The sequence below is a fragment of the Marmota marmota genome, unplaced genomic scaffold (assembly GCF_001458135.2).
Source record: "Marmota marmota marmota unplaced genomic scaffold, marMar, whole genome shotgun sequence".
Taxonomy (NCBI): Eukaryota; Metazoa; Chordata; class Mammalia; order Rodentia; family Sciuridae; genus Marmota; species Marmota marmota.
In genome coordinates this window covers 1,720,146-1,743,528 of record NW_025999871.1, presented here as the reverse complement: position 1 = coordinate 1,743,528, position 23,383 = coordinate 1,720,146, and the positions used below count along the sequence as shown (strand labels likewise).

Below are 23,383 nucleotides of genomic sequence, written 5' to 3'. Positions count from 1 at the left end.
GAAAAAAAAAAAAAAAGCATGGAGATGTAGCTCAGCAGTAGAGCCACCACTGGTTCAATTTCCAGTACTGGGGGTGGGTGGGGGACAGAAAATTGACTCTAACAGCCCTCTTATCTCCTAAAGATAATCAGCAGTGACTTCCACATTTTCTTTCTTTAATATTATTGTCATTATAATTACGAATACATTGAGTGCATAAAGGAAGTACGGTGATCTAAATGAAAGACAAGGCTTCAGCCTTCTCTGACCCCAGCCAGGTCCCATTCTCTAGCACGGATTCCATTGTTTCCTTCTCAGATACCATAGAAAAGGTGTGTCGCGGAGACCTTCTGGGAAATGTAGTCTGAAAGGAAAAGCGCTGCTGTTCAGAAAGGGAAACCCGTTGGCTCTCCCTTGCGCATGCGCAGTGGTACTGGCGGTTTGGCGGTGGCGGGGAGAAATGTCTCTGTGTTAGGTGTTCCTCTCGCTTCCAGTTCGGTGTGCAGCTTGGCGTCCCCACCCAGGTGGACTAAGGTACAAGCTGCCAGCGAGGGCGGGCCCAGGGCGCAGGGCTTCCTTGGTGCGGCTAGGACAGAGGGCCGGTCTCGGGTGAATCCTACGCGTCCCAATTGCGGCCTCGGCAGGTGAACAGGACTCGGGCAGGGGGCGTTGCCGGGGAAGGTCCTCCCGGGGAGGCCGGAAAACTGCGTGACACCACTTAACCTCCGGGCCATTCTCAGGCCATTCTCTGGACAAGTGGTCCCCAGAAAAGAGACTTTAGGGAACTGTGTCCTTCCTATTCAGGGTTGGTGAGTCCCCTGGCGGTTTTCAGCAGTCAGCGATTGTTGATTTAACATCGCATCCCCCCCCCATCCTCCAGAGTTTAAACTTTGTTTTTGTCAGTCTTACTCGTTTGGCAGTGTTTTTCTACAGTGACTCCTAGAGTGATTTAACTATTTTTTTTTAAAGTTAATTGTGTCCATTTGCTAAGTTACTTCCTTTTTCCTCTAAATTTTTAATTTGATTTTTGGGGGTCGGGATTGTGGGGGTGGAATCCAGGGCTTCACACATAATGCACTGTATCATTGAGTTATATACCCCCATCCCCTTTTCTCTAAAGTTTAAATTCATTTCTAGCCGGTGATGCACCCTTTGAGTCCTTGTGTGCATTGAGGGGTGAGGATGGGTGGATCAATTCAGTGAAGAGGAAAATCATTTCTAAACTCTATTGATGTAGTAGTTATTGCACTATTATAAAATAGCATGCTTTTAATTCTTAGAATGTATCCATCATAAAAAGTCAGTTCTAATGTCTTTTGCATTTAGGCAACTTGGTAACTCTTTTTGATAAAAGAAGTAGAATTTCTAAAAGGAAAATAAGAGAGGACTAATTTTTAGTTGATTGTTTCTGAAAACGGCATTCATTCTTCCGATGCTATTTTTCACCTCAAGTAATATCCAAATGCCAATGTGTGAAATGTTAATGTCTTTTCACTTTAACACCTGTGAGCCATGTGTTACTGTGCCCTTTACTTTGTTATTGAATATCATATGGTTTTAATTCCTTAGCTTGTTTCATCTTTATTCACAATGACTGGCTGAAAGGCCTAGTAACTGGGAGTATGCTTTTTGCCCACTTTTGGCTTTGGTGGCCATGCTCAGGGCCCTTTTGGCTTGGATCTGCAGATACCATTAAGCCATTAAGATTGGAAGTTCTGGTCTGGTGGAGGTTTCTAATCTGGTCTGTCTTAATGAGGGCAGAGTGCAGGCAGGGTGAATAGTCCTCACAGCTTCTTTCTCTGTTTCAGCTGCCTTCCCCAGCAGGGAGGGAGAAATGGCCAGGAGTTTGCTGCCAGCACAGATTCAGGTGAGTGAAGGAGGCTTCTTTCTTGAACTGCCTTAAGGATTTATAGATAGCCAATTTGTTTCATTCATTGTTGAATTTCTCTAGACAGTAGAGCCCCTGGAGGGACCAGAGGGCATGGTAGGTTAGGTGCTAGAAAGAAAGGTGTTTTCTTTGTTTTAGGCCAGTCTGATGGTGCAGTCTCCAGTTAACAGCTAAGTACTTATTGACTAGAAATTGAATGGGAGTCCATCCCATGCCATTGCCACAGCCAGAGCTTTGTGAGGGATCCAGGTATGATGGAGCATAAACACATTGCTGTGTCAAATAATTCCTTACTAAGGATTCAAAGAGGAGAGTCATGGTCTTTGCCCTTAAGGAACCTAAGACAACCAACGTATGAGAGTACAGTGGACCCTCCATATCTGTGGGTTTTACATATAGGGACTCAACCAACAACAGATAAAAAATATTTGGGGGAAAAAAAAAAAAGTGTGCTTGTAGTGAACTTGGCCAGACTTTATTCTTGTCATTCCGTAAACAATACATTATAATAACGATTTACATCACATTTTCATTGTATTAGGCATTATAAGTAATTGAGATGATTTAAAGTATATTGGAGGATGTTTATAGGTTATATACTATACCATTTTACATAAGGGCCACTTTATATAAAGAGCCTAAGTGTCCTCAGATATTGGTATCTGCAGGAGTCTTGGATACCAAGAAACTACTGTACGTAGTAAGAGTCCAGGTGACTCCTAGAAAGATTGAAGAAAGAAACCTCCTTGTCAGCAGGTGTAGCCAGGGCAACTTCCTAGCATTGGGCAAGACCAGGCTTGTATAGTTGGTGAATGGAAGGCATCCAGAAGAAATCAAAGCTTGGGCATTGGTTTGGGATTACATTCCCTTGAGGTGGAAAGTATCCTTTGTAGGAATTTCTTTCTTTCTCTGCACTTTGAGAAGCACTTACTCTGTATTATTAATGGATTGGGGAGATATATATTTTTTAAAAAAATTCTCCCAACACAGAAAACTGAAAAAAAAAAAAGTAGAAGAGAAAAAAGGTAATTATTTTTATAATCAGAAACCAAATTGTTATGCACATCATATGTACTCTAAGAAGAAGAGGTTGCAAGAAGCTCACCTTACACAGAATAAGAGGATACAACCCAATGAAATAGGTAGTTTCTACAGTTTAGACTTAAATGATAAGTTAGGCCCATCTCCTCCCCAGAAACTGGGAGATTAGCCTTTATCTTTGTTAAAAGATAAATGTTGGCACATTTCAGTTTTAAAGAGTTTATTTGAGCAAACATCAGGCTGGAAGGGTTCTGTGATCCACCCAAAGGAGAAAGAGGAGAAAGCTTTTATAGGGTCACTGCAGAAGTAGAGCAAAGAAATTATTTGGTGAAAGTTGGACTGTCTCCATGCAGAGTTCCTGATGATGTAATTAATATTCAGGTGGTGCTTCTGATTGGCTGAGCTTAAGTTTCCTTTCATTAGGAGCCCAGGGTGTTGGAGCCCTCTCAGCCTAATGACCTTCCATTACATTATTTTAGCATATGTCTTGATGATTATACTCAAAGAGCTGTTAGTTCCTTGAGGGAAGTTTCCTCAGTTGTGAGACTGGCAAGTGACTTAGTTAACCACTAAAAAGTTTACATGTTTGAAAAAAGATAAATTCTGAAAAAAAAGGAATGGGAGTAAATGTATATTCCCTTGTTTCCAATGGGGAGAAACAAGTCACTTCTTTTTAATTTTCTTTTGCCTTTCTGGGTCAGGGAAGGTGTCTGACCTTGTGATCTGCTTGGGTTCACCTTGGGGATGGTGAGAAGAAAATGAATTGTGACCTAGCACTTATGCTGTAGAAATATACGCTAAGGAAACGCTTTGTACACATTTCTGATGATGTACACGGAGGGTCAACCTATCATTTGTAGAGTATTACAAAAGTGGAAACAACCTAAACATCCACCTCAAGATTAAACAAACTAGTTTATCCATGTAGTGAAATATTAGACAGCAAGTAAGAACATTGACTAGAATGCTGTTTCTCATAATGTGATTTGGATTTTTGTTTGAATGTAAAAAGTCTGAAAGGACATACAGCAAAAAGTTAAACTTTTTCTGGTGGCAGAAAATGAGATTAACACTCCATGTTTTCTTGCTTATTGATCTTTTCTCCTTTTCTATATGCATGTATGGAAATATCACAGTGAATCCCATTAACATGTACAATTAATATGTATTATTAAAAATAGATCTATAAAAAAATTCTGAAAAAGAAAAGAAAGGGCCACTAGTTCAGAGTGTTGACTTGCCTGGTAGGTGGCAGAGGGGTAGAGGAGTAAAGGCTTCTGAGGTGTGGATGGGAAATCCTGATCACAGCCCTCTTCCCTGGCTTTTTGTTGAAGGTTATGCAGACTACCACCCTTGGTACTCTCCTGGTAAAGCCTTGCCCAGGGCATTCCCAGAGCCTCTCCCACTGTGAATGTTAATGTCCTCTCCCACAGGACACAGAGGTGGGCCATGGTGATGATAGAATCCATCACTGGGACCAACCGAACTGTGTTCTAAGGCAAGCCCAGAGGTCTCCTACCTAGTCCTCCCCAAGTGAGAGTACTAGAACCTCCTTCTAAAATCTTCTTGTGTGTCACCCGTAAGGTGAGAGTTTGGCCTAGGTAATTATACATTTCCAAGCGTAAAATTCTGTGTCTGTTATTTTGATTTTGTTTCATGATTTCAAGCATGCTTCTGTTTGGCTGCTGTGATTAAGCTTTCCGAGGGTGCAATATGTCACTTACAGTAAGCAAGCACATGATAAATAAGTGCTCAGTAACAAAGCCAAATTATCCAGAAATACTTGCTTTATTTGAAATCCTTAGAATCCTGAGTTGTGATAGGGTTGTTTCTCAGTTATTCCATCCAGGGGTGATCATGAGTGAGTAGAAATGGGTTTGCTGTTCCAGGAGTCTGTGACATTCAGGGATGTGGCCGTGCTCTTCAGCCAGGATGAGTGGTTGCACCTGGACTCTGCCCAGAGAACCTTGTATCGGGAAGTGATGCTGGAGAACTACAGCAACCTGGTCTCACTGGGTAAGGAGTTGTTCATGGGATGCAGAGTCCCCCTTCAAGGAGGATATTTGAAGGCTTGGCCAGGTACAGGCCCTCTCCTCCCCCGCCATGGGTTCAGAGTGATAGCTGCTATTCCTCTTGGCTATACAGAGATGTCTGAACTTGACTAAGTTATGTCTTCTCTATGCTTTTCCTATTTCCTTCTCTCCCCAACACTGCCCCCTCTGTTCCCCTGGGTCCCATAAAATGCTACAGCTGAGAAGAGTGCATTGCCTTCTTTGATCCTGACCATCCGCTAGGAGCCAAGGCCCCTCCCTGAGCAAGACCTCCTTCTTGCACTGTCCCTCTTCTCCAGTGACTGCAGAGCTGGTACTTTATTCCAGGATGGCCACTCATGTCTTCTTCTTAATGAACAGGGATTACATTTTCCAAACCAAAAGTTATCTCCCAGTTAGAGTAAGCAGAATACCCCCAGGCAGTGAGAAATGGAGTACCTCAAAGTACATGTCTAGGTGAGTGACGGGATAATTTGGAAATGGGCATGGCGTTTTCCAGCTGCCCAGGCACAGTGAAGAGGCTGTGTGTAGGAGACACTGGCAGGGGCCTCCTCGATGTGCCAGGCCAGGTGGAAAATGCTGGGAACAGCATATCCCCTTGCACATTTTTAATTACTTGATATATTAGGTTCAGAGAGAAAGGAATTAATTCTCCCAGTATGAGTAGCTCTTTTGTCAAGTGTGTCTTATAATTTGCAGAATATGTAATGTAATGTGTAGTATATAAATGTGGTTGTTGTTGTTGTTATTATTATTATTATTCTGGGATTGAATCCAGAGGTGCATTACCACTGAGCCACATCCTTAGCCCTTTTTATTTTTTATTTTGAGTCAGAGTCTCACTGAATTGCTTAGGGCCTCACTTAGTTGCTGAGGCTGGCCTCAAACCCGTGATCTTCCTACCTCAGCCTCCCAATTTGCTGGATTACAGAAGTGCACCACCATGCCCAGCTGTTTATAGTTATTTTCTCTTCCATCTTTTTCCTTCCTTTTACTGGATTGATTATTAAATTATTTTACTTTAGTTTTCTTTTATTATTTCATCTTGGGCTTTTGCTTTGATTTTTTTTCTCTGCTACTTATTACGCATGGTGCAGCAATAAGAAATGAGAAAAGAAAGCATGTGTTGAGAGAGAAGCTCAAAATGGTGGCAATAATGGAGTTTAAGCAGGAGATTTATAAATATTCATCATGCCATTCTTTTTTCTGTGAAAATTTTCAAAATATGTCCTACATTCTGGCCCCTGGGACATATTGCGGAGTCTCTAAAACTCTCCATGCATTGCTGCATCATAAGCTCCCACATTCTGTTCTGCTTTGAATTTTGTCTTTGTTTCTGGCACCAGAGGATTGCTGTCTTGAGCTTATCCAGAATTTATTTCTCTTGCTGGCAATAAATGGCCTTTCTGTATCAGTTCAGTCTCATGTTTTCATTCATGAATCTTTTTCTCTTTGGTTTGACTAGAATATTTTCATGAATAAATTTTTTTCAGAGATTCATGTGTGCAATTTGTATATGTCTAAAAATCAGTTCCTTTTTTTTTTTTTTTTTCTTTTTTGGGAATTGTCTTTTGGAGCTAGCATTCTGGCATCAGGTTTTTTCCCCCCCATCAGGTGAGTCTACTGTCTTTGGTCACTGAGTGTTGTTAATACAAGTTCTCAGTCTGATTCTATTTCTCCTGTTGGTATATAGGTAATGTTACCACTTTTTTCTTTTTCTGTTTTCTGTCTGGAGTCTTACAGGATATCTTCTTTATCTTTGGAATTTAAAAAATTTGTCAGGTTTCATCAAATTAATTTTTTTTTAGTGTTGTTACTTGGCACTAACTGGGCCCTTTGAAGATTCATGTTCTTTTTTTTAGGGATATTTTGTTTCTACTACATGTATTCTGCCACATCCCACCAACAATTTGGAAGAAATGACTACAATAATAATTATATAATAAAGTAAAAATTCACGCAGAAGCCTAGAAAATAAATACATTTGTTTTAAGGACCAGAGTGGTAGTTATAGATGAGGTTTAGATTTGGCTGTGAACATTCTGATTGGCAAAGAAATCTACACTATCAAATTGTGTACTTTTTCAAGCACTTAAAAAAACTATTATATTTCATTCATATAAATTATACATGATATTGTAAAAGGAGAGAGGGAGGAAGAAAGGGAAGGAGAGCAAAAAGAGGAGACTCACCTGTAATTTTTATCAGCCGTGATCAACTACTGTTAATATTCTACTGATTTTCATTCACACTATGAATATTTGAGTATTTTTACATGAGAGACAGCAACAGAGTGATTGTACATATTATTCTTGAGAGTGTTTTAAATTGTGATTGTCCTTCAGTTATTTTCAGTTCTCAGTAAATACAATTCTCAGTAAATACTCTGCCACATCCCACCGACTACTTCATTGAAAGGCTTTTTGTATTGTTAAGCCATATGAAGTGATCTTCCAACTGGAAAGTTGTTTCCAGGTTTTTTTTTTTTTTTGTTTTTTTTTGTTTGTTTGGTTTTTTTTAAAGAGAGAGAGAAGAGAGAGTTTTTTTTAATATTTATTTTTCAGTTTTCGGTGGACACAACATCTTTATTTTATTTTTATTTTTATGTGGTGCTGAGGATGGAACCCAGTGGCCAGGTGAGCGCGTTACCTCTTGAGCCACATCCCCAGCCCCTGTTTCCAGTTTTTACCTACTTTTGATAGTGCTGAGATAACTTTAGAATGTAAAGGTATAATATAAAGAGAAAAATGCTCAAGGAGTAAATAATTGTAGTATGAGCATTGTGATTGAAAATTCAAGAAATGTGAATCCACAGTCCATAAAGGATCTTTTGAAAAACTATTCATCATAATTAATGAAATTCAAACTAAAGTAACAGGATGCCATTTTTCCATTATTAAGTTACCAAGCATTAAGAAATATATTTCCAGTGATTTGCTAATGTTCTGAGTGATAAACAGTACCTTTAATGGGATTTTGATTGGTATAGTTTTACTGGAGGATGGTTTAGTTTCATTAAAATCAATTCAGCATTTCTAAATTTATCTCTTTTTTTAAAATATTCTTTTAGTTGTCAGTGGATTTTGTGTATTTATATGTGGTGCTGAGAATTGAACCCAGTGCCTCACTCATGCTAGGCAAGCACTGTATCACTGAGTCACAACACCAGCCCTCTAAATTTATCCTAAGAAAAAAATTCTGTAATTATATAAAGTTGCAAAGATGTGTGAAAGAATGTGTGTTATAACACAAGGGATTACTGGTGCAAAAGTTGTTTAGTAACAGGGATCTATTAAATGATGATAAGTTCATACTTTTGACATTTTATGTAGTCATTAAAATATTAGTGTCAACTTACATTACTGACACATGGAGAGAAGCCCAGGATTTTAAGTGAAGTGAGGAAAGCTTAGTTTCAACCCCACCCCTTTTCGTTTTTTGAATTTTGAGACTGGGTCTTACCAAGTTGCCCAGATGGCTTTGAATTTGTATACCTACTGCCTCAGCCTCCCAAGTTGCTAGGATTAATAGGCGTGTGCCATTGCACCCAGCACATTTTTATTTTTTAAATAAAAGTGATACTTTTATGTACGGAAAATTCTGGTGAGCTGAGTCCCATATGTCACAGGGATTGATTTGCATGATATGCTTATGGGTAAACTATTCATTTTTATGGTTTTCTGAATTTTCTTGAAATTGTTACACTTTCCCTTTTTAGTCAAGGAAACAAAAACTGTCTTATAAAATACATTCTATTATTTACATGTTTTTATTTTTTATAAGAATACTGATAGCAGCGTTAATATATACTTAAATCACATATTTCTTCAAACAATAAAATAATTAGGAAATTGCATATTTTTCCCTTTCATATGTATGGAAGCATTTGCTCGAACTCCTAACTCATCTTTACCAGAACTGTATTGACAATCATTATCATTTTCCACAATATATCAACTTTACTACAATTTGATCATTTTAAATTAATTTTTTTTAGTTATATATAACCTTAGGAAACATTTTGACACACTCACAAAAGCATGGAATGATTTGCCTCTAATTCCATCAGTAGCACTTTTTCCATTCCCTCTACTGATCTTTCTGTAATTTATTTATAGTGTTTTAAAAATTAGTGTCTTGTGGATATACTTGATATACCCTGTGCTATATTTATGTATGTACATAGGAAAGCTCAGTCAGATTCATTCCAATGTTCTTCCCTTTTCCTATTTCTCCTTCATTCTGCTCAGTCCCCTTCATCTCTTCTACTGATCTTTTAATAGTTTTTTTCCTTTCTCCGCCTGTCCCTCTCTCCCTCACTCCCTCCCATTTTTTCTTTTTTTATTTTTTCTTTCTCCCACAACCCCTTACTTTGGATTAGCCCCTGCATATCAGAAAAAACATTCAACCTTTGACTTTGGGGAATTGACTTATTTCACTTAGCATTAATAGTAGAGACTATCAACTTCATCCATTTTCTGGCAAATGCTGTAATTTCATTCTTCTTTATGCCTGAGTAATACTTCAGTTGCAAAAGGATATTGGTCTAAAGTTTTCATTCCTTGATATGTGTTTGTCTGGGTTTGATATCAGAGTGATACTGGCTTTGTAGAATGAGTTTGACAGTGTTCCCTCCTTTTCTATTTCATGGAAAAATTTGAGGAGCATTATATTAGTTCTTCTTTAAAGGTTTGGTAGAACTCAGCTGAGAATTCCTCTGGTCCTGGGTTTTTCCTTGTTGTTCATCTTTTGATAGCTACTTCAATTTCATTACTTGATATTGATCAGTGTAATTCTTCTATATCCTCATGGTTCAATTTTGGTAGGGCATATGTCTCTAGGAATTTGTTAGTGTCTTCAAGATTTTGTAGCTTATTGGTATTGGAGTATAAATTTTCAAAATAGTTTCTGATTATCATCTGGATTTCAGTGGTATTGTGATGATATTTCCTTTTCTATCTCTAATTTTGTTAATTTGAGTGTTTTCTGTCTTTCTTTTGATTAATTAGGCTAAGGATTTAATTAGTCTTGTTTACCGTTTCAAAAAACCAACTTCTTATGTCATTGATCTTTGGTATTTTTTTAAATTCTCAAATTCATTGATTGTTGCTCTAATTTTAATTATTTCCTGTCTTGAATGGATTTTGGTGTTGGTTTGCTTCTCTTTTTCTAGGACCTTGAGATGTAATGTTAGATTATTTATTTGGTATCTTTCTATTCTTTTGATGTACTAGCTCAATGCTATGAAGTTTCCTCTTAGAACTATCTTAATACTGTCCTAGAGATCTTGATATGTTGTTTCACTGTTCTCATTTACTTCTAGGAAATAAGTATTTTATTTCTCCCCTAATTTCTTCTGATACCCATTCATCATTCAAAAATGTATTATTTAATCTCCAGGTGTCAGAGTGATTTCTGTTTTTTATCTTATCATTGATTTTTAATTTCATTCCATTATGATCTGATCGAATGCAAGGGAGTATCTCTGTTTGTTATATTTGCTAAGATTTGTTTTATGACCTAAAATATGGCATATTTTAGAAAATGTCCCATGTGCTCCTGAGAAGAAAGTGAATTCATTTGTTGATGGGTGAATATTCTACAGGTTTCTGTCAGATCCATACTTTTAATTGTGTTTTTTAGTTCTGCAGAATCTTAGTTTATGTCTGGCTGATCCATCTAGTGGTTAGAGAGGTATGTTAAAGTCACCCATTATTTTTGTATTGTGGTCTATTTGATTATTAATATTGAGAAAAGTTTGTTTTATGTATATTAGTGTACCATTGTTTGAGTCATAAATATTTACAGTCATATCTTATTCTTGTGTGATTCCCTTAATTAAAGTGAACATTTTTGTTTCTTCTGATTAACTTGGCTTGAAGTCCACTTTATCTGATATGAGAATAGGTAGCCCTGTTTGTGTATGAGTCTCAAGTGAATGGTATTTTTTTTCCCTATCCTTTTACCTTGATTCTTGTGGATGTCTACCAGTGAATGAGTCTCTTGCAGACAATATACTGTTGGATTTTGTTTTTTAATCCAACTGACAATCTGTGTCTTTTGATTGGAGAGTTTAGACTATTTACATTCAATGTCATTATGGAGAAATGATTTTTGTTTTCTGGCATTTGGAATGAATTCTTTTAGTTTCTACGTATCATAGAAGTTTTGTTTTTTTTTTCTCCATTTTCACTTCTGAAGCTTAATTTTGCTAGGTATAGAATCATTGGCATCCATTTTCTTTCAGAGCTTGATATACATTATTCCAAGCCTTCCTGGCTTATAAGGTCTGGGTTGAGAAGTCAGTTGAAATCTGGATTGGTAACCAGCCATTTATCTCTTGCAGCTTTTAAAATTTTATTCTTATTCTGTATGTTAGGCATTTTCATTATAATATGTCTTGGAGTGGATCTATTGTGAATTTGTATATTTGTAGTCATAAATGCCTCTTGTATCTGAATTCCATCTTATTCTTAAGGTTTGGAAAATTTTCTGCTATTATTTCATTGAAAAGATTGGAGCCTTCCTCTACCCCAGTGATTCTTAAATTTGGCCTCTTGATGTTTTTTCCAGATTTCTTGAATATTATGGTCATTGTCTCCTACGTCTTTTTTTTATGGTCAGCTTTATTTTCAAGATTATGTACTTTGTCTTCAAGGCTTGAAAATCTATCTTCAAAGTGTTCTAATCTATTGGTAATGCTTTCCATTGAAATTTTTTTAGAATTTTTTATTATTTTTACTTACACATGACAGTAGAATGTATTTTGACATAATCATACATACATGAAATATAACTTCCCATCTTTGTGGTTGTTTCCATTGAAATTTTAATTTGTTTTTTGAGTCTTTATTTTCTGGGTTTTTGTTGGGTTGTTTTTCAGAATCTCTTTTTATTGAAGTGGTCTTTCACTTTCTGTATCTTCTCTCTAATTTCACTCCTTACATCTTTATTTTTTTATTTAAAAAAAATTTTTTTGTAGTTGTAGATGGACAGAATGCCTTTATTTTATTTGTTTATTTTTATGTGGTGCTGAGGATCGAACTCAGTGCCTCACACATGCTAGGCAAGGCTCTACCACTGAGCCACAGCCCCAGTCTCCTTACATCTTCTTTAAGCTCAAAGAACATTGTAACTATGAACTTTCTAAAATATTTTTTCTCTGACATTTCTTTCACTGTGGCATCAATGGAGTTAGTTATTTGGGATGGTTTGTTCCTTTGCTTTTTAAAATTGTTTGTATATTTACCCATCTATTGTGAATAGTTATCTCTTCTTCTTTTAAGTAAGGAACTACTTTATGAGTTTCTCTCTTTTAAGAGCCCTGGGTTAATCCAGATATTGTCTTTAAATCAAAGTGTGACCTTTGCTGATCTCAATATTAGCACCACTTTGAGAGGTGCCACTGAACCCTGTTTACTACAGTCACTTCAGAGCCAAGCCTCATACTATTCAGCTGTATGAGAAACAAAAAGCTTGCTGATATTTTTCTTTACATTTCCTCTAATCCAGATATAATCTTATAAAGTTCTGGAGTAGGTAAAAAATTAGTTATTAAATTTAGTAAAATTGCAATAACTTTAAACGAGTGCTAAAATAGGGGAAAGAAGAAAGTTGGGCCAAAAGGAGAAGGGAAAAAGAAAGAAAGAGAGAAATAGAGAGGAAAAAATAGAAAATAATAATACACACCACAATGTAGAAAGGAGAAATGGATGGATGGTGGGTATTTGAGGTAGTAGCTGATAATGTAAGTAGTGGGTAAGAGGAACAGGTATAAACCAGAGCTAAGAAAACAAAGAGAGAAAGCCTGATTCCAATTGATGCTTTAAACCATTAGATGAAATACATTCAAATGGTTTGAAGGTACAATTAGAATAACAACTATTGATCAACTCAAAGAGTGATTTATATGACCAAAGTCAACACTGAAGTTATTTATAGTAAGCTGTGCCAAGGTGAAGAAAATTTTTGTTGAATCTTGGTTTGGATTTCATTGGGGTTTGGATATTTAGTAGATGTCCATCGTTCTTGGACTGTGAATCCTTCCAGAGTTGCTGGGGCACAGGAACCACTTCCCTAGTTGCTATGGACCTCCAACCAGGTGGTTGTGGTTTGTTAGCTCAGGGACCTGCAGCTGACTGCTCGAGGGTACACTGTTGTGGCTTGGTTATTTCTGTTATGTGCAGGAGTTCAGGATGCAGGCTGTGGAGTATTCCTGTGGTTGCTGTGGGTCATTGTGTACCTGTTCTCCTGTCCAGGATCTTTTTCATGGTGGTGTAGAGCCTTGTGGCTGTTAGTGAGTGCAAGATCTTTGGTTGCAGATTTTCCATAAATATTCTGTGGTATAGAAGCATTCCCCCAGCTGACACTAGTCTCTGAGGTACTGTAGCGAAGGGACTCAGGTGGTTCACCTGGATTCTGGTTTCTACTGCTCCAGGTTGTAAACGATGTGTGTCATTTCCCTTTGTTGACTCTGATGTAAGGTCCAGCCAGTGTCTAAACAATGCCCTTTCACTCTCCAGTTATAACCTTGGGTTGGGCTGAGAGCCAGGTAAAACTAGGAACATTTACTTGCTGCTGCCTTGGATCAGGCAATTTTCTATCTTAACTGACCTCCATCTGGCTATTTTTGCAGGTGCTTTCCACTTAAGTTTCCAGGGGTATTCAGGAATTTCTCCTTGCAGCCTTCTGCCCCTGGCTGCACCATTTGGGATCCGGATCTCTCTGTCACTGGATATTCAGGCAGCTTTCTTCCAGTCTGGCCCATGATCAATGGGACTGTCCCTAGGCTGCCTACAGTGGCTCCCCCCAGTGTCAGTGATGGGGGCTGGTGCATTCTGGATGGATCTGCTTTTCTCTACTGGGGCCAAAGCCGCATTGCTGCTCCACCACTGTCTGGGTCCCATGGAAGCTGTGCTTTTCACCTTTGCCTGGGTCACAGAGGCTGAGTAGAGTGCTGAGTAAAGTGCTCATAGGATGTCTCCATCATCTCCCCTTGTTTGCAGGGAGGGGGAGTGGGATTCAGTGATTTGGGGCTAGGAGCATTTCCTTAGAAGTTCTTTTTAGCTGAATTCTCAAGAGATCCCACTGCAGAGACCTTTCCTCTCATTTAATTTGCAGCTGTCTGGACATGGGAAGATGTCATGTTGTTTTATGGGGTGACTAATAAGGGCTCCACAAGATGGCTGCAGACCCCAGTTCAACTTTCTTTTCACAAGTTCGTTTTAAGCTGTTTGATCTGCTTCAGGGACTCTGCTGTGCCTTTCCACAAAATTTGGTAACTTTGGTCTGCCTTTTCAAATGATTTTAAGTGGGTGAGCTTAAGAGTTTTCCATTCCGTCTTTCTCTTTCTGTTGCCCCTCCCCCTTCTCCCTACCCTGGTTCAAGTTCAGGATTAGAGAACTCTGCACTTATTTTCTACTCTAGTAACTGATCTTCAAGTCTCTCCAGGTCTCAGGATTTGTAATGTTGAGTCTTAGAGCATTTATTTTGTCACCCACCTCCCAATTCTGCTTTTCCTTCACTGCCTGTTCTCTGTGTTGTGAAGAGATTGGGAATTGCTGTCTAGCTAATTTCTGCTGTCTTCTGTTCCCTCAATTCTTTTATTTTAAATCCATAGTTTTATTTGCTTGCAGTGTATCTTAAGTAATCAAAAAGATGGATTAAAATGTACTCTTCTTTTATTTCCCAGTATCAGAACTGATACCATTTTCCATGGAGCTACCAATCCAAAAGCTGGAGCTCATCCTTGAGTCACCTCTTTCACTTCTTCCACATAATCTGTTCATAAGAAAAGCTACCTGCTGGCTTATTGTATTGGCAATAATTTCTTAAACACTCTCCCTTATGGAAATTTTAGTCCCAGTTTTTCTCAAAGAGTAAATAATCATAGTATGAATGTATGAGTGTTGTGATTGAAAAGCCAGCTCTACCTCCAAAATTCCCAAATGTGCCCAGTCCCTTCCATCTCTCCCACTACTTGCCAATGCCATCTTCCATCCAGGAAGACTATAGCAACTTTCAGAGTGCCTCCTCTCTCTACCTGCCCTTGTTCTCTTTACCCTAACCCCACTTACAGCCCATTTATCATACAACTAGAATGGTTCTTTTTAAACAAAGAACACATACCATGTCCCTTCTATCCCCAATGATGTTTAGAATTTCAAATTCTGTACTATATCTTAAGAGAGTCAATATGATATAGCCTCTGCCTGCCTCTTTTCCTCATTAACACTTTTCTTTTTCTTCTGCTTAAGACACACTGAACTTCCTTCTGTTTTGACCACAGAAAACTTATTCCTGCCTTAGGAAGCCTTTGTGTTAGCTGTCCCTTCTGACTGAATTCATCTTTATACCTACATTTTTGTGTGGCCTGCTCTATCTATCTATCTTAATTTCATTTATTGCCCAGTTTAAAATATCACTGTATTTACTCTATTTACTCTTTACAATGTTAATACTATTTTGGTTTGTTTATGGTTCTCATCAGTCCCTAGTATTTCTTTTAGAGTTGGTTATTTTTTTTAATATTTATTTTTAGGTGGACACAGTATCTTTATTTTGTTTTTATGTGGTGCTGAGAATTGAACCCAGTGCCTCACGCATGCTAGGCGAGCGTGCTACCACTTGAACCACATCTCCAGCCCTAGAGTTGGTTACTTTGTCATTGTCAATATCCCATTGCTAGGTATAAGCCTTGTGAGAGTAGGCTCCATCTGACCTGCTCCCTGTCATTTCCAGAGCCTTGATCTTTACATGATGCAGGCACACATTCAGTAATTACTGATTGAGTAAGCTAATATCTGTTGCAATATTATTTATTGCACTCTGACACTTCCCACAGTGGCACTAATGAAACCCTGTGTTTCACAGAGCTCCTTAGGGGAGGTGGTGTCTTCACTTCTTTTTCCCTTGAAATTTATCTGAATGTCCTGGTGGCTGGCCTGGGATATGAAGTACAATAATAATACAGGACATACTCAGAAATACCCTGTTCCTGATAACCTGATCTTTGGTACTAGATCAATCCAGGTTCTTCCTCCCATTGAAGGTGCTTCCCTCTGAGTACCTCAAGCCACCTTCCTATAGATTTCTTCCATACATGTCTATTATCCTGCTTTTTCCTCTAGTCTTTATTCCCATCCTTTCCTAAAATTTCAAGGCTATATTTATATTAACTATCCTTTTGTATTTTGATGTCACTTTTCTTTATTCTTAGTGCAAGAGAGACTAAACTTTTTTGATTACTTTATTTGCTTACTATAGGATGGGAGAACTTGTTTGAAACCACAGTTTCCAAAGAAGAAAATCTGGAAGTCATGGAAAAACTCATAGTTGATGATTTCAGACTGGGAAAAGTCTACATGAATGAGGACAAGTTAGAGAAGCAACAAGGCAAAAAGAACAAAGTTTTCAGAAAAGTGTTGTTTACCATCAAAAAACCCTATGTGAAAGACAGAAGAAGCTTTAAAGGCCTTGAACTTGAGAAAAATCTTGGCTTAAAATCATCACTTACTAGAAAACCTGGAATTGTTCCCAGAGGAAGGAAACCCCGTTCACAGCAGTATTCAATTCTCTTTAAACAACTGGGAGCCAACACAGTGCGTAAATGTTATAAATGTAATATCTGTGGGAAAATCTTCCTCCACAGTTCTTCCTTGAGCAAACACCAGAGGATCCATACTGGAGAGAAGCTCTATAAATGTAAGGAATGTAGGAAAGCTTTCAGCCAAAGCTCATCCCTGACACAGCACCTGAGAGTTCATACTGGAGAGAAACCTTATATATGCAGTGAATGTGGAAAAGCCTTCAGTTTTACCACCTCTCTTATTGGGCACCAAAGAATGCACACTGGAGAGAGACCTTATAAATGTAAGGAATGTGGCAAAACATTTAAAGGTAGTTCATCCCTTAATAACCATCAGCGAATCCATACTGGAGAAAAGCCCTATAAGTGTACAGAATGTGGGAGAGCATTTAGTCAGTGCTCATCTCTCATCCAGCATCACAGAATTCATACTGGAGAGAAACCTTATGAATGTAGTCAGTGTGGGAAAGCCTTCACTTCAATATCACGGCTGAGTAGACACCATCGAATTCACACTGGAGAGAAACCCTTTCATTGTAACGAGTGTGGGAAAGTGTTCAGTTACCATTCGGCCCTTATTATTCATCAGAGAATTCACACTGGTGAGAAACCGTATGCCTGTAAAGAATGTGGGAAAGCCTTTAGCCAAAGCTCAGCACTTATACAACATCAGAGGATTCACACTGGAGAAAAACCCTACAAGTGTAATGAGTGTGGCAAGGCCTTCTCCTGGATCTCACGGCTTAATATCCATCACAGAATCCACACTGGAGAGAAACCATATCATTGTAAGGAATGTGGAAAAGCTTTTAGTTCCCACTCAGCTGTTAATACCCATCGAAAAATCCATACTGGCGAGAAACCTTATAAATGTAATGACTGTGAAAAAGCGTTCAACCAAAGCTCAGCCCTAATTCAGCATCAGAGAATTCATACTGGAGAGAAACCATTTAACTGTAAAGTGTGTGGGAAAGCTTTCAGACAAAGTTCATCCCTTATGACACATATGAGAATTCACACAGGAGAAAAGCCTTACAAATGCAAAGAATGTGGGAAAGCTTTTAGTCAGAGCTCATCTCTTACTAATCATCAGAGGACTCATAATTGAGAAAAAACATAAATAAAATGCATGTGGCAAGTCTTCCAAATGAAGTTCATTTCATATTGAATATCATTCATTCTGGGGAGAAAGCGAAGAGCCGTTAATTTTGAGTAAAACTTCAGAAGTTAGAGGACATCAAGCACCTGGACACTTCATGTTGCAGGGTAACCTTGGGAATATTAGGAAAGCTTCTGTAAAATGATTTTTTGTATGTTCTTAAGTTGTTACCGACTGAAATAGACTCTGTGAGATTGAAGGGTTGATATTCTTTTATTTGCTTTCTAGTGATGTTTTAACAGCCATCAGCTTTCGCAGGCATTACTGGGAACCTGCTGGTTTAGGTAAAAGTACAGCCATAAAGCCCAGACTTCAGACAAATCTAACAATCTACTTCTTGAGACTGCATTTAAGTATTACACAAGCCAATTGTACCAGAATGAATATTTGGGAACAAAAATGTATACAGGTAAACTGTAGCTACCTCACTGTCACTAAAATTTTTTTCATATTTGGAAAACAAATTATGTACTTGGTTGTTGTTCAGACTTTGGGTCATTTCTCCACTCTTCTAAGCCATTTACCCGAGGGGAAAATTACTCTGTAATCTATGCAGGTACGTTCTTTTTAGTTTTCTTTCCAACTACTCGTTTCACCCTCTGATTCAGATATAAAGTCATTTTATTTTAAGTCACAAAGTGCATGGTGTTTCACTTGTTTTTCTCAGAAAGTGATTACCTTTTCTGTATTGTAAAGGTTATTCAGACAACTGCTGCTTTTGCAATTTAATCTACTTGTCAGTGTTGTTAGAACTTATATCACATTGTAGCCATAGGGAAAACAACTCTTAGTTTCCTGGCTGTGCCTGCTTCCTTGAGCTCTCTGGTTTCCAATCACCAGAAAACCCCAGAACCAATGTGGAACTCAAGGAGATAAAGTGAACCAGGTGACTCAATCTTATATTCCATTTTTGCTCCCATCAGACAAAGCTCACTCCCTCCCCACACTCTGAAGGCCACTGGGCAAACATTCAGTTTTTGTTTCAGATTTTTTTTCCTCTAAAACATTGACAATTTAGCCCATTTCAGCATTTATAAAAAATGAGTCATATTAGTAAACTTCACAAACCAATTTGCTAAATTCCTTCAAGTCCTCATCTCTTTTAAGTTTCTCCAAACTTAAAAAAAAATTGAAAATGTGATATTTGGAATGGAAAACAAGCAGAGTATATATCAGTACATTCAGCTTTTGCCTTCTGGGAATAGTGAGTGTCATTATTTCATTCATTTATGGAGCAGTTTTCCAGGCCATTTAATGCTCCATCTGCAAGTGCTTCTTTCCCCACAAATATTCCTTTATTTCTAATTACCTAAAGTAGGAAAATTTCCAGGAAAACATATCTTTCTCAAGTATTAATAGACTTAAAATCATCAAGGAAGTTAAATCTGATTTAAAATCCCACAAAGATAACATATGGCCCTGTTATTTTTCAAGCAAGATTGATTAAATTTTTAAGTAATATTAAGTTTTACAATCTTCCAGAAAAGATAATGTGTAAGCACAATAATTCTAATATAACCCAAAACCAAAATTAGGCAAGGAAAATGTGAAAAAGGAAAATTGCAAGTTGCTGTTATCCATGAAGAGATGTAAAAAATGCTAAACAAAAGCTTAGCAAAAGTAACCCAAAAGTACCTAAACCCATTTTGTCCCATCATTCCAGATACAGAACAACTATAAAAACTTATATCAAGCAATTAATGTACTACTATGGTAACCGAAATAATACTCGAATATTTATTATGTTCACAGACTTGAGAACTTAGGATTTAATTGGTTAATAGCATCATGATGAATTTTGGTTTATTTACTGAAAACCTGCAGAAATGTTAAAACATTAAAAACATTTATAACTGAAGGAATAGGAGAAAGAATGAACTGTTCAGTAATGCTATAGGACATAGAAATGGTCCCACAGAAAAAACAAACAACCTGGACCCTACCCCTCACATAACAGTTGTACAAAAGGCAAAATTATAACTTTCATAAGAACATGTAAGGAATAACTAGATGGCCTTGAGGCAGGGAAGGAGTTCCTAAAACAAATGAGCTGTGTGAAGTTTTTAATATATTTGCTCCCATCAAAGAATTGCTTACCAAAATACACCAAAAAAGGAATGAAAAGTCATGACACAAAACAGATCTTTCAGCAGTATGCTCAGTGGACTATTATAATCCAAAAAAGTTCAAATAATTTTTACAAATTAACATTTAATAGGAAAAAGTGATGTGGAATACATGACTACAGAAGAGAACACCAATTTCCAAAATCATGAAATGATAGTAACTTTATTAGAGGTTTAAAATTTACCAATTACAAATGAGAAAAAATTAAGATGTGTAACAGTACAGAAGTTTGGGATATATGTAGAATAACTAGAATTCATCCTGTACTGGAGGGAATGTATGATCATTGACATCTTTTTTAAATTATGTATTTCCCTTTTTATTGATTTTTTAAAAAAATAAATGACAGCAGAATGCATTACAATTCTTATTACACATATGCAGCACAGTTTTTCATATCTGGTTGTATATAAACTATGTTGACACCAATTCGTGTCATCATACATCTACTTTCCAGTAATGATGTCCATCACATTCCACCATCCTTGCTAATCCCCTGCCCCCTCCCATTCCCTCCCATCCCTCTGCCCTATCTAGAATTCATCTATTCCTCCCATGCTCCCCCCCCACACACACTATGAGTCAGCCTCTTTATATCAGAGAAAACATTCAGCATTTGGTTTTTTGGGGATTGGCTAAATTCACTTAGCATTATCTTCTCCAATGCCATCCATTTACCTGCAAATGCCATGATTTTATTCTCCTTTATTGCTGAGTAAAATTCCATTGTGTATTATGCCACTTTTTTTTTATCCATCCACTGAAGGGCATCTGGGTTGGCTCCACATCTTGCAATGTGAAACATATGCATATCATTTCATAGAGGCTTCACTGTGTGAATATATACATACTAACATAGAATAATGGAACAAGTAGTCTAGCTGTATACACACCCACAGCAAATATACCAGATAATGTTTGTACATGGGCATCAGACATTGATAAAGATACTCTGAGGAGCAGTGATCATAATAGCAAATAATTTTAAGTAGTTTGAATGTCCATTAATAGAAGAATTGGTAAATTTTGAATATTAACACAGAATAGAGAAAATGAATGAACTGAAACTAAAATATGGATGAGTTTGACAAAAACGTTGAATTTTTAAAAAGTTATTGGAAACAATACATAGTATGATGAAACTTTTTGCAAAATTAAGTTTATATTAGGTGATACATACAAATGGTAAAGTTGTTAAAAACATGAAATGATTGAGAAAGTATTCTGGTTATCCATCTCTAACAAGTCACCCCAAAATTTGTTGTCTAAACACCTTATTAATATCTATCAATATTAATATTTGGGGGCTTAACTGAGCAGTTCTTACTGTTCAGTTGATTTCTGTTTTCATGACAGCTGAGGCTGAAGGCTCAATTGTACTGGATGTCCAAGATGACTGGCAGTTGATGATGACTGCTGGCTGAGAGCTCAGTTGCTCATCCTTGGGGCTTGGGCTTCTCATAGATGTGTGGTTGGTTTCTGAGATGGAGTGATCCAAGAGCAAGCATTCCAAGAGACCTAGGTAGAGGATGCAAATATCTTACAAGCCAGCTTTGGGAATCACATGGCATTGATTCTGCTGTATTGAAAGAGATGGTTCTTATTGGGGGCCATCTTTGGAGATTAGTTAACTCCTATACTCAAAATTCAGGGCAGGGATTTACTTTCCAAGTGTAAGGCAAAGAAATGACTTGGGGAGAAGCACAGATTCTCAGATGGCTTGGTGCCCAAGAAAGACTCCCTCTTTGGGAAGAGGCTGCTCAGGGCAGCCAGAGCAAAGATGGATAGGAATATCAGGGTGTAGTCAATATAAATAAGCAAAACTTTTTGGTCCAACTCTATCTTGAGGAAGAATAAAACAGAGGTCCTAATACCTGAACACCCTGGACGAGGGAGACATCAAGTGAGGAACGAGAAACTTACCAAATATCAAGGGTTGGGGATTCCTGTTAAACTGACATGAATTGGTCACAGGCACACACCTGTAATCCCAGCAGCTCAGGAAGCTAAGGCAGGAGGATTTTAAGTTCAAAGCCAACCATAGCAACTTAGGCCCTAATCAGCAAGACCCTTTCTCAAAATGAAAAATAAAGAAATGAGGTTGTGGCTCAGTGGTTAAGCACCCCAGGTTCAATCCTTGGTACCTGAACCAAAAAAACCAACCCTGACAAGTGGGAGTTGTTTGCAAAGACTGGTATAGTCAGGCCAAAGACAGGATGGAAGCCAAAGTTGAGGCCTAATGAAAACCAGAATTGAGAGGAGCAAACTAAAGTTTTCTTGGTCTCTCGAGCAGAGAGTCTTTCTCCATTGATCATGTTACCCAAATTCTAGCCAGAGGCCAGACTTTCCAATAAACAACATCTGGCCATTTGCCCCCCAAAACAAGCAGAAAAAGTAATGGTGAAAGGCAGGAAAGTAAACTAATCAATATGTTCATATTGGGAATACGAAGTTTGAGAGCCAGCATTCAGCAGTGTCTTAAGGGTGCTGGCAGGAGGGTTAGGTTTAAACAGAGTTAAGAATTGGGCAAGAGGTATAACCAGTTAAGCAATCTGGGTCAAATGTGGTCTGATTGAGCTTCAGAGAAGTCTTTATCTCTTAAGGGGCAATTCCACTTGCTGCTCAGGATGTTTATCAGATCTCTGATCCTGGAAGGGTGAGATTTAGTTCCCATGATATGATTGCACCTGCTTAGTGGGCAGAGTCATGGGGATGACTTCCTGGAAGGTGTGGGACAAAGACTGAAGACTTCTAGGTGCCACTCTGGGGGTCTGAAACAGGATATTATAAAAGCAGATTGTGCTGCATTTGCAAATCCCTCAGTCTTGAGCGGGGACAAGATAGGTTAGGTAAATTCAGGTTTAATAAACATTGTATTCCTCATTTTTAGATGAATACTCCTTAAATGATTAACATGCCTATGTGAAGAGCTGAGCAGTGACCTGACTCTAAAAGTTTTAAGATGAAGTTTCATCCTGCTTTCAGTTACCCATTGGGCATGCAGGCCTAATTGAAGTCACTGCTTTTAGCAAAAGCAGCCTCAATCCCTTTTTTTATTTTAAGACAGGGGCTTCTTGCTAAGTTGCCATGGCTGGTGTAATGGATTTGTGATTCTCCTCCCTCAGCCTCCTAAGCAGCTGGGGTTGTGCCACCATGCCCAGCTAGTAGTAGTATTATGTTCCTTGAAAAGGCCAGGCATGATTCCATTTTGGGGAAATTTGAATCTGCTTTTTATTTTGCTAGCTGACACTGGGCATATTTGTCTTCTGCAGTTCTTTCTTCAAATGTCACCTACTTCATGAAATGTTTCTTAATTGCCCAAACTCTCCTCCCCCTCTGTGTTCCCATTTCTCTTTCTCTGATTAGCAAGACATAATAATTCTTATCTTTTTTCTCTTCCACAGCAGAATTTAAGCCACATGTGTGCAAAAAGGTTTTGCCAGGTTTATTCGCTGTTGTATTTCTAGTGTTATCCCTCTTTAACTGTGGGGCAGTGATTTCAGGACTCCCTGCCCAAGATATCCTAAGTCATGGATGCTTAAGTCCTTTAT

The 23,383-nt window shown here is 37.9% G+C and overlaps 1 protein-coding gene across 1 annotated transcript; it reads left to right on the top strand.

The window, feature by feature from the left end:
- Window positions 1-395: 395 nt before the first annotated feature.
- Window positions 396-18,343, top strand: Znf879 (zinc finger protein 879). The gene is made up of 4 exons (XM_048784867.1): window positions 396-513; window positions 1,788-1,846; window positions 4,798-4,987; window positions 16,225-18,343. Exons 2-4 carry the CDS (start codon window positions 1,814-1,816, stop codon window positions 17,652-17,654), a joined length of 1,653 nt encoding a protein of 550 aa, XP_048640824.1. The 5' UTR covers window positions 396-513; window positions 1,788-1,813; the 3' UTR covers window positions 17,655-18,343.
- The last annotated feature ends 5,040 nt before the right edge of the window (window positions 18,344-23,383 follow it).

What these genes read in the sequence shown, in the direction of transcription:
- Znf879 (XM_048784867.1), top strand. Translation starts at nt 1,814, where the DNA reads ATGGCCAGGAGTTTGCTGCCAGCACAGATTCAG. An exon ending in TGCTGCCAGCACAGATTCAG is followed by an intron (nt 1,847 to 4,797) that starts GTGAGTGAAGGA and finishes TTGCTGTTCCAG; the next exon opens with GAGTCTGTGACATTCAGGGA. An exon ending in ATATTTGAAGGCTTGGCCAG is followed by an intron (nt 4,988 to 16,224) that starts GTACAGGCCCTC and finishes TGCTTACTATAG; the next exon opens with GATGGGAGAACTTGTTTGAA.